The sequence below is a fragment of the Vipera berus genome (genome assembly GCF_964194415.1).
Source record: "Vipera berus genome assembly, chromosome: Z".
NCBI lineage: Eukaryota > Metazoa > Chordata > Lepidosauria > Squamata > Viperidae > Vipera > Vipera berus.
This window is the reverse complement of record NC_138205.1, coordinates 15,788,646-15,800,470: the sequence shown is the minus strand read 5'-3', so window position 1 is coordinate 15,800,470 and position 11,825 is coordinate 15,788,646. Positions and strand designations below refer to the sequence as shown.

The window sequence follows — 11,825 nt, the reverse complement described above, 5'->3', positions numbered from 1 at the left end:
AAACTAGAGCACTACTCTAACTTCGGGTGGAAAATCTGCTTCCATCTTTTCATTGCAGATTGCTAACATCTACAAAGCCATTCCTACCTTTCGAGGGGGAAACCCCTGAAAACCGCAGTGCTGCAATCGGTAAAATTGCCCTATATCCTGCCCCAAAAGAAAGCATCCTATAGCACCCCAGCGTTGCCTCTTCGCTTTTCCTTGATGGAGCCTACAAAAATCTTGCAAACCCAGGCAACATATTTAGCAGGACTTTGCAGCGATCCGGATTCAAGACGCAGAAAGGCGAACCTGCTGCAACTCCTTCCATCAAACGTTTGATGGATGGAGCAGTCAACAGGTGCGACGGGCGTCACTCCCGAATCGTCGTTTTGTTTTCCAACTTGGATCGCTGCATAGTTTCCAGCACTTAGCGCCTGGTTCAGTGGGTCTTGCGAAATCAGAAACCTGGCTTAAGTGGACCGTGGCTAAGGGAACTCGTGTCGTGCACCCACTTTCCGTTCCCATTTCGGGATTCGAACCCCGGATTTGGAGGGAGGGAAAGCATCTCTTAAAAGCTCTAAAGATGCAGACGCGCAGCGTCAAGGAGAGGATTGGAGGTGCGCTGAGCCAAAAGGCGGGGCCCAATGGGAGTCAAGCGCGCGCGAGCCCGAGGGTGGGACCTCACCGTGGTGTGGAATGTTTTGGGCGCGGCGCTTCCGGGTTGGGCTCCTGACATTTCTATCCAATCCAGACGCGCCGCGGCCCGCACAGCTCCAGTAAGGCAACACGGACGCATGCGCCGTTTGAAGCAGCTCCAGCCGCAGCTCCCGAGGAGCGCATGGGCAGTGCTTTTTCTTGGCGTTCCTTCGAGGAGCGCATGCGCGGTGCTTGTCGGGCGGTGTCGGTTCCGGGTAAAGCGGGGATAGGAGCGGCTGCGGGAGCTTCTTGATTTAGATCAGCCATGGCTGCAGCGGCGGCGGCGACAGCGGCCCCGGGCGGGGCGGGAGCCGTGCCGGTGCCTGGAGTGCCAAGGCTGGGAGCGGAGACAGTAAAAGGGCAGGCGTTTGACGTGGGACCACGTTATACGGACCTGCAGTACATCGGCGAGGGGGCGTACGGCATGGTCTGGTAAGCGAGCGCGAGCCCTGCAGATTGACCCTGAACGGGAGCCATACCTGGGCGAAACGGCCGAGAGATTGGTCCGGCGTGCCTCTTCCTACAAAACTGGCTTCGCCCGGCCACCGTACCCTCTTTTAAAACGCTTCCGCCATGTTGTTTCTTAGTTACCGAAAAGTCTTGCAAGGGGGGTTGCGTGTTATTTTGCTGGATCTGGAACTTGCTTTCTCTCTTCCCCACACACACACACACACCTCACGCGCCTCAACTCCCTTAAGGGTCCCTGCCCGGCGGACCTTTTCCTTCCGCAGCCGGCCTCTTGCTCCATTCCGTTGCAGGGCGCTTTGCAGAGGCTTGCTGTCAAATCTGCCTTTTAACCCCCCCCCCCCCAAACAGCCGACGCGGCCGGCCCTGCCAAGTCATTGTTGTATTCCGAGCGCCTCCCCGAAACCAGCCTTCGCAGGCTGTTATCTTCCTGTGCCAATATTTGCAGATTTCCTGTGAAAGGCTTAGTAGGGGTGCCTTGCAGCCGGGAGTTGGTTTATTGCCGGTAACTTGGTTAATACTTTTTGCACTTGTCAGTGTCGAGATGCAAAAAACCAAAAACGAACCAAAAAAAAAACCCGCGAAGGTTAACACTTTCCTTTTCTCTGTGGGTGCAGCAGGGTCAGTAAAACAGCCTGATGAACTTTATTTGGTTCCATAAATCACAGAGCCCCACCCCACCCCACCCCGAGCATTTCTTTGAAGTGTTGGCAAGCCTGTTACCTCTCCAATAAATCTTGATGCATTATAGTTACTAAGCTGCACAGCAGCCCCCATCCAGGTGTCAACCTCAGCCAGCGTCTGGCCTGTTTAGATCACTGTCCCTTCAGGGCAGATCTATTTTCACCAACTGTGCTAAGTGTTATATAGATACTAATTGATCTAATTATAATACCTGCTGGCTTCTGTGCTCTGTTCAGCGTTTGGTTTACATTAAAGCCTAGGCTATAGTAAGCAGGACTGTCTTAGGCGCTGCACTGTTGCTGCGATGATTCTCAACATGTTTACTGAAATATTCCAAACAGCCATTCGTTTAACATCAGTAACTTGTGTTTTGTATCAGGCTTTCCGTATTCCGTAATAGTCCATTTTTTATTGCTCATAATCTAATCTTTGTAGGTTTGGAACTAATGTACTTTGTATTAGTCAGTGCAACACAATCCCCAAGTGTTTCTGTGGTAGAATGTGTATTTGATGGCGATAACCGTATTTGCATGATATACTTATCAAATAACCCAGTTTTCTAGATTTGCAAAACCTATCTGCTGTTGAGATCTCAGAGGTTTCACTTCTGTTCCGTAGCCTTGGCAACAGCCAGCTCTTTCTCAGATCATAATAGTTGTTGTCCCACATTGGTACAATGTGTTATTAGTGTTTTCTCATTCCTTCCTTTGCTCTTTTGTTAAAGTCCAAAATTAAAAAACATTCAAGCTTTCTGGTGGATTATCTTGTGTATAGAATGTTTCTTCTTGTTGTGAATTTCTAGAGGGATCCTCTTCTATTGGAGAGTGAAATGATTTATCAGTTTTGATAGTAAAAGATTGTAGAGTCACTTGTCTGAGATGAGCAGCTGTAGAAATTAAGTAAAAATATATCGAGGACTGGTATGCATTTGCCTTTGTTTCTGAACAGCTCGTCGTATGATCACGTCAACAAGATCCGAGCTGCGATCAAAAAGATCAGTCCTTTTGAGCACCAGACATACTGCCAACGCACACTGCGAGAGATCAAGATTCTTCTGCGCTTCAAGCATGAAAATGTCATTGGCATTAATGACATTCTTCGTGCACCTACCATTGATCAGATGCGTGATGTGTATCCTTGCAAACCATCTTGTGTCTTTTCATGTGTGGAAGGAGATCTGTTTGTAGAAAGGCGTACACACTGAGAAAATGTTCTACAATAATCTATTCAATCTTATTCGGGTCCCTTTTTAATGAAATGCACTGCTTAGAAGCTTTAGCTCCTTCTGAATATAATGATGTAAAATAGGTATGATTATGCCAGCATCTGGGCTGGCTTCCATTTGCCTCCTGGCATGGCTCCAGGTATTGCTTTCTTAATAATTGGACTTATGAAATGGTTGTCTCTTCTTCTCTTAGGTCCTCTAAAATTAAGAACGCTGTTTTAGTCGCGTCCCTTTATTTTTATACAGCAGCTGGTAAAGTGGTGATGATCTACTTTGTACAGGAGATAAATTGAATGTGGTATGAATCTGGCTTCAGTTGTTCTTTCTGGTTTTAATTGAGCTATTAAAAGCAAACGCAATTTGTGGTCACTGATATCATTTATCTGACCACTTGTGGAGATGCTGCCTTCTTTGCAGGAGGTTACTTTCCTTGACAGCTTCCCTTCCTTCCCCTTTCCTGGTGGAGAGGGGTATTATTTGTCTTTTTTCAGATATATAGTTCAGGATTTGATGGAGACGGATCTCTATAAGCTTCTGAAGACCCAGCAGCTCAGCAACGACCATATCTGCTACTTCCTCTATCAGATTCTTCGAGGGCTGAAATACATTCACTCTGCCAATGTGCTTCATAGGGATTTGAAGCCCAGCAATCTTCTCATCAACACCACCTGTGACCTGAAGGTGGCATTCTAAATCTTTTGCTAGGCCTTCTGCACTTGCCAACAGTCTCTTCCCTGCTTCATTCTGCAGTGCAATTAATCCTCCATTTATTTGGGGGTTGCCACTCCATGGTTCTTTCTCTTCTTACAGATCTGTGATTTTGGCTTAGCCCGAATTGCTGATCCAGACCACGATCACACAGGATTCTTAACAGAGTATGTTGCCACTCGCTGGTATCGAGCTCCTGAAATCATGTTAAATTCCAAGGTAAATTAAGCAAATTGAATAGAACATGTTAGCCAGAACACCTAAAAGGCCCAGTTGTTATGCCTCCAATTTAGCTGAGCATGAAGTTTCCCAGCTTCTCAAAAAAAAAGGAAAGGTAACACCTTGCATAGCCATGATTAAGTTGTAAAAACCAGATCATTAAGTTCCAAAACCGGATCAAATGGATAAATGGATATTTATAAAGCTTCAATGTGCAGTGGAACCACAGTATCACATGTCTCATATTTTCTTTCACTTACTTGTACAAATTACCGTAGCAATTCTAGCATACCTATCCCACACAGAGGCCTAACTGAAGGATGCTAGTATGAGGAAGACTGAGGCATAGGCTAGGCTGCAGAAGCTTAAGTTTTCCTGAAAATGTTTCCTTTTCTGGGTCCACAGTTTAAGGTGCCTCTCTTACATTAAACTGAAAAGTTTTATTTACTAGGGAGGAAGCACATCCATGTCAATGCATGGCCTAATAGCAGCTGAGAGCAGAGTGGGATCAGTCAGAAACCCTCAGCTTCTATTTCTGTGTCTTCTCCACCTTTCCAGGGCTACACTAAATCCATTGATATATGGTCAGTGGGTTGCATCTTGGCTGAGATGCTATCAAATCGACCCATCTTTCCTGGCAAGCACTACCTGGACCAGCTGAACCACATCCTGGGTAAGAGGAAAGGCGACTGAGCAAAGCCTTTGACAGGGTAGCCTACTTCTGAGCAGCTTCTTGAATGAGTTGTGTAACAGATTCTACCTTTCTCCTGTTGCATCAGGCCTCCCCGTTGTAACTTTAATGCCCATTTCTCCTCTAGGGCGTGTAGTATCCTAGATATGCAATGGCTCTCTCTTCACTCATCTCTACAGGTATTTTGGGTTCCCCGTCTCAGGATGACCTGAACTGCATCATCAACACGAAGGCTCGCAATTATCTCCAGTCATTGCCTCAAAAGCCTAAAGTTCCTTGGGCTAAACTGTTCCCAAAGGCTGATCCCAAAGGTAAGGGAGAAAGAAGGCTGAAAATGCACAGCTTCATCCTTTGGCTGGCATGTTTGGCTCTTTGTTGATAAATCAATCATCAGCCACTGGCTGACAGGCCAGAATTCTTCAGCTTTTTGTAGCTTGGTAGGCACTGTTAATGTTCCATCGAAACCAATGTTCTGACATCAGGTTGTTTTTTTAATTGCACACTTTATATATGGAGGAGCCCATCTGTATGATCTAGTAACAGTCTTCCCACTGTTACTTTATTTAGAAGTTAAACTTCTATATCCTCAACTGTTCTGTAAAACTTTCACCAAGCCATCCATCTACTAGCAGGACCCAGTTTGGGCAAAAACTATTTGTAGACTTTGTCATTTAGAAACTGGCTGTCCTTTTTAATGCAGTTAGAGATCTTTAGGCAAAAACTGAATGGTGTGGAAATTTAGTTGCCTAAAACAGCACACATGGTACAGTATAGGCAGAATGGCCCCATGTCTTCTTTCATTTAGGCCAGAATGGGGAACTATGGCCTAAATGACTGGCTCAGGAATTCTGGGAGTTGAGGTCCACAACTCATAAAAGGGCCATAGTTCCCCACCCCAGATTTAGGCTGTTAGGTTCCAATAAGGATTAGCAAGAAAACAGAATTCTATCATTTAAGCAGTCTGTGCTGAAATGTGCATTCTCTATAACCCAGGGCAGGAAGACTGACTTCCTTTCTCTCTTAAGTTGTACCTCACAATTCACAAATATGCATTCTAGATCAGTCTTCCTCGATACATAATGTTTAAATGTATATACTACAGTCAGCATCATTCCCAGCTTTCCGTGGAAGATACATGCTGAAGGGGTGAGAGAAAAATATGCAAAGTACCTTAAACTAATTCTAAAAGCTTTTAGAAGTTCTCTTGTGTGACATTGATGTGTAGTTTTTCAAATACAGCTGGTTCCCAGAGCAGCTTAATCTGTAACAGAAGCAGGCATTTTTTGTGTGGTTGAAGGATCCACACGGTATGTGGTGGTGGTGAAATAATGTTACTGGAAGAGGGCCAAAAGTTTGGTTCCTTTTTTTTTTTGGACAAAATGATTTTGCTTTGGTGATGGAAGGGGATTCTAAGTAGACTAGGAGTGCCCTGACGTTCAACGTTACTTACATTATACTATTATATGTTATATTGTAACATTATTACGTAATAGTATGTTTTATTTATTTATTAAACTTATACGTTGTTTATCTTGCCTAGAAGTGACTCAAGGCAGCTTAGAATCTCAAAAAACAAGGTTAAACATTAATGGCAAGGAAGAGAGCAAGATGCACAAAGGGAGGAGGTGGGGCCTTAGTCCATTAACCAACTCCAGAATGACACACACACACACACACACACACACACACACACACACACACATGTCAGTACAAGGTCTGTTTATGTTATCCTTTCACAGAAAAAAAATGCAAGAAATTATAGGTGGTAAATAACATTGGTGTATAGAAACTTACTTTCATGTGATTCACCCAATTTCTGTCTTCTCTGAAATCATTTCTTTCCAGCAAACATCAGTTTTCAAAGCCTCTTTATCTTTTATTGTCTGTTCTGGCCATCATTTGTTAATCCAGTTTTTATGTAAATGTCTTTCCCAGGCAGACATGAGGCAGCATCGTTAGTACAAAGTGGAAAACATTGGTATAAAGATCCTGCTAGACTTACTTATTTCCTAAATAAGGGTTAAGATAAATAGACTTAAGGATCTGAATAGACTGAATAACCAGGAAAGTTAACTTTAACTTCTATTAGAGATATAATCATTGTACATATGAATTCAGGATGCTATAGTAATGAAAAGCTTCAAATTATAAAAAAAAGGATTAAAGAGAAAAGTATCAGTATTTGCCACATGTAAGAATATTTTTAGCTAGGCTTGAACTACCTTTTAGTTCTGGACTGTCTCATTTCAAAAATTGAATTAACAGCTGGAGAAGACAACAAAATTGGTTAAAGGTGGGGGACTAGGAAAAGATTGGAGTTCTTGAGGAAGAAAAGTGAGTTGAGGAAGATGATCTTTGAATTAAGGTGAATTGATTTTTTTTGTATCAGTGCTCTGATTTACAGATAGTGGATTAAATTGGCAACAGATTTTGAACAAAAAAATGGAAGATCTGTTTCCTATAAAATTATATGAGATTTCTGGCCACATAAGAAGAGATGAGAAGTATTGGTCAGTAACTTCAATCATTTTGAAAGCAAATAAAACATAATTTCTAGTAACTGTGATAACTATGTTTCTCCTAATAGGGGTGGCCACTGTTTAAATCAATGTCTTTTTTTTCCAGTCTTGGCATCTTTTAAGACGCCTGGACCAACTCCCGGCATGTTGGCTAGGGAATTCTGGGAGTTGAAGTCCACACGTTTTAAGTTGCCAAGTTTGGGGGGGGGGGGGAAACAGGCTGCCATCCACTTCGGAGGCACTCTGCTTTTGTTTTGTGGGAGAGTTGTGGGCTTTACAGAGGGTGCTGGCCCAGATCCCTGGTCTGAATCAGCAGGGCTTTTCTTATGGGGAGGCAGAGTCCTCCCACTCAGTCTCCAGACCATCTGCTTGCTGAGGAGACAAATGATCTCAGAAACCAAACGTTTCCTGCATTGCTCTCTGCTACCACTGGGGGGCGCATGGCAACCGTCCCTTTCCTAAACAAAATGGAATCTTGTTGCCATGTGTTTGTCCAGCAACTGATCCTGCATCCTTTCACTTTTTTTTTATCCCTTTCAGCTCTGGACCTGCTGGATAAAATGTTGACCTTTAACCCCAATAAGCGTATCACAGTGGAGGAGTCTTTGGCGCACCCTTACCTCGAGCAGTACTACGACCCCTCAGATGAGGTGCGGGCTTGTTTTCTTGGAAGAGGGTCGTTCTTTTACAACGGGGGGTTGTCTTCAAACGTGGCCCTTTTATGACTTGTGGGCTTCCAGAATTCCTCTGCCGGCATGCCTGGCTGAGGAATTCTGGGAGTTGAAGTCCACAAGTCATAAAAGGGCTACGTTTGAAGACCCCTGTTTTCAAAGGATGACTGGAGAAGGGGGCAGAAAGTCATGGCCTTAATGGCCCTACTGAGGGGTTTTAATTTAATTTAATTTAATTGGGTTTTAGTTTAACTTCAGGGACTGTAATTTAATTAATCGTTTTAATTGATTTTAATTTTGTATGCTATGTATTTTAATTTTCCCTGTAAACCGCCCTGAGTCCTATGGGAATAGGGCGGTATATAAATTTAAATAATAAATAAATAATAAATAAAAGTGGCTGGGAAAGGAGAATTTCTACATTCTGGGGTTTTTTCCTCTCTCCTTACTAGCCAGTTGCTGAGGAACCGTTCAGGTTTGACATGGAGCTGGATGACTTGCCCAAAGAGAAGCTGAAAGAACTGATATTTGAAGAAACTGCACGATTCCAGCCTGCCTATCAAGGGCCCTGAGAGCCTGTTCAGGCCAGTGGCAGGTATAGCTGTTCATCTTCAAGGGTGGCTAATTTAGCCCCCCTCCTTCAGAAAACCTTTCAACCTGGGAGGTAACCTATGAGTCCCATCCCCTGATCATGAGGTTATTTGTAAATCTCAGGAGGGTTTTGTTTTGTTTTGTTTAAGCAAGGCACCGTTCCCAGAGCCCTCTGCCTTGGAAGAATCAATTTGCCTATTTCACTCTTGAAACAAGTGGGATAAACAGCGGCCCTGTGCAAAAAGATCAGCAAATGCCCTGGTATCCCCATGGGCTTATTTATTCATTAAATTGATATGCTGTCCATCTTGCCCTCTGGTGACTCTAGGTGGCTTGCAACAAATAAAAATAGTATAAAACATTAAAAAAATATATTAAAATGAGATATTAGTATTGAAATTAAGAAAGGCAGCTAAGGCAGGAGGCAAAATACAAACGGTGGAGCTGGAATCTTCTCTCTGTCCACTATCCACCTTGAGTCTGGAATGCCCCTCTCACGCCAATCCGCAGGGCCAGGTTTTAAGGCCCTTCTGGAAGGTTAAGATGGGTGGGGACTGATCTTACCTCAGAGACTTTGATGTTCCAGAGGGCGGTAAGCCACAGCTCTTCTCCTGGGCCGATAATCCTTTGTGGCAAGAGAAAAGAGCTGTTTCTGATACATCTGTGTTTTACAACACCTTGGTATTCAGTGATGAAAGGTGGCTATAACTTAATGTACAAGAAACCATAGATAACGGAGCTGTGGTCAAGGCCTCCCAGGCACCAGCAGGTGAATCTTCATGCGATCCCTTCTTCTTTCAGGTCGCTGCTTCACCGGGAGATGATTTGGGACTGTACCCAGCTCCCCCTTTGGAATGTTGAGGGGAACACAGGATTCAGGGGTACCAACTCCAGGGTGCCCCTGTAGACTTGCTGTACAACTGCGCTTTGCTACGTGGCTGTGAACCCTGGTAACCCATCTCTGGACCCCCTTAATGTGATGTGTTGGGGTGAGACCCTGGTGCCCAGGTTGGGGAAGGGGGGGGCTGCTCCCTCCCTACTGGAGGGAAAAGAAAACAGTCTCCCATCCCTTTATCCCTTTTCGAAGCAACGAGAGGGGTGTCATCTCCTCTTTTTGGCATTTTACTGTCTTTGTTAATGAGTTAATAAACTAATCCTATTTTAGCAAGGCCATTTTCTGATCCCTTGGGCATTATTAGCAAGGGCAACTGAAATCAAATCCTGGTTCCTGGACATAGCCTTTGTATCTTTCTTCTGTAATCCTCTGAACCCCACTACATTTTGAAAACTGGGAGCAGAATCTTAAAACTCTCTGCCTACCCAGCTTTTCTGCAACACACCTTAAGAATCCAGGAGCCTTGATTCCTTCCTGCACAAATAGAGGGCATGTCTGTGCTGGTGTTTTATCAGCTGATTTATGCCATTTTTGAAACACCTAAAATGCCCATCCAACCTTGGTGGGTCATTTTAAGGAACTTCTGAAATGCCGTGCAAGGAAAGATCCTGTGATGAGGGGGAAAAAGTGTCTGGTTTGAGAGTGACAAATATTTCTCCCTCCGCTTCTAATTGTTGTGTAAGAAACTGTGCAGATGAAAAGGAAGTCCTTACATTTCTTCTGCTTCCTCAACCTTGAGACTTAAGATTTTTCATTGTCTGCCTTCCTTCTCCGCCCTTGCATTTAATAAATTGGGTGAGTGTGCGCGCGCGTGCGTGTGTGTGTGTATGTGTGTGTAAACCGCTGCATACCTTGAGAAATCAGTCGGCCTCTGCAATGGCACAGCACTTTGTCTTCTTGCTGCTACGAACTAACATGGCTGCCCCCTCCATTCCTTTCTCAATGTTTTTAAATGCCGATTTTTAACTCCCTCTTCACCGTGCAAAGCAGAGAGCCTCAAGGAGTGGAACTTAACAGATTGGGGCAAGTGTGAATGGAAAAATGGGAAAGTCACTAATCACAGTTCTGTTTTCTAAAGGGATAGTCCTGCTGCCCTAAAACCACCAGACTCTGCCAGGTAGAAAGGGTTTGTTTTTTTTTTTTTTTTTTTGAGAAATTCAGGGGGTTGTTTGGGTGTTCACCGTCATGAGTGGAAATGAACCACTGCCCCCTTGAAAGTTAAGCTTTTGCAGGAAAACTGCTGCTCAGATGGCCCCACCTCTTCCCTCCCTTTCCACGTGTGCCATTTTACAGTAACAATTTGGACGGTTGTTTTTTCCTGCAAATTCCAGTTCTCAAAGATGAGAAATGCGTCTAAGCAGAACAATGGGATTTGGGATGTGGGTTTGTTTTTTTGTTTTGTTTGTTTGTTTGTTTTGTTTCCCTTAAGTTTCCATTTGAATGAAGGAGAAGCTTCTGTGTTCAGACAGCATTGCCTGCTTGTCCTAGCTGTGATGATATGCAGTGAGCTTTCTTCCTAGGGTGTGTTACCATTTGAAGGAACTTGCATTAAAGGGAATTAATGCTTCTCCATCCTTCTCTGCTTTGGATTGTATAAAGACCTAAAATAAATCATTCCTTTATTCCTTCAGCGGCTGTTACGTCTTAATTTGGGGGGTGGGGGGAATGGATTGTTAAATTAGAGCCCTTTTTAAAAAGCAGTTACAATGTCAGTAACCTGAGCAGGCATCCTATTTCAGAGATCAAGGTGAATACAGGTAGTCCTCGACTTGTGAGCACAATTGAGCCCAAAATTTCCATTGCTGAGCAAGATGGTTTGTTAAACGAGTTTCCCCCCCTCCCATTTTACAACCTTTCTTGTCACAGTTCTCATGTGAACCACTGCAGTTATTAAGTTAGTAACACGGTTGTAAATGAATCTGGCTTCCCCATTGAATTTGCTTGTCAGAAGATCGCCAAAGGTGATCGCGTGACGCTGGGACACCGCCAGCGTCATAAATATATGCCAGTTGCCAGGCGTCCGAATTTTGATCACATGATCATGGGGATGCTGCTACAGTCGGAAGAGTGAAAAATGATCATACGTCACTTTTTTTACCAGTGCTGTGTAACTTTGAGCAGTTACTAAACAAAGTTGTAAGTCGATTACCTATATACAAAGAAGGTGCTACTACAGATAATCTCAAGGCAATGTGAGGAAACCTCAGTAGAATATCGTCAACCTAGCTGTGTATTTTTAAAATCAACTTTGCAGTTTTCTCAGGGACAAAATGGCCACGTTAATAACATAATGCTTTTATCCAGGAGGTAATATGATCTCATACATCATACCTAACCATGATGTTGCCAAAGTAACAGAACAAGCATCACAGTGGAAATGCCATCCTTTGCATCACAAAGTTGTCCCCCTCCTATGAATAACCTAGTTATTTCAGAACCAACCTGAATGAGGTTTCCAGATAAAATACACTGTAAGCAC

The 11,825-nt window shown here is 43.8% G+C and overlaps 1 protein-coding gene across 1 annotated transcript; it reads left to right on the top strand.

Moving 5' to 3' along the window:
* The first annotated feature begins 888 nt into the window (after nt 1-888).
* LOC308677576 (mitogen-activated protein kinase 1-like) lies at nt 889-10,976 on the top strand. The gene is made up of 9 exons (XM_081344112.1): nt 889-1,110; nt 2,776-2,958; nt 3,544-3,733; nt 3,863-3,979; nt 4,538-4,652; nt 4,850-4,981; nt 7,730-7,839; nt 8,313-8,455; nt 9,253-10,976. The coding sequence occupies exons 1-8, from the start codon at nt 944-946 to the stop codon at nt 8,430-8,432; spliced, it is 1,134 nt and encodes a 377-aa protein (XP_081200238.1). The 5' UTR covers nt 889-943; the 3' UTR covers nt 8,433-8,455; nt 9,253-10,976.
* The last annotated feature ends 849 nt before the right edge of the window (nt 10,977-11,825 follow it).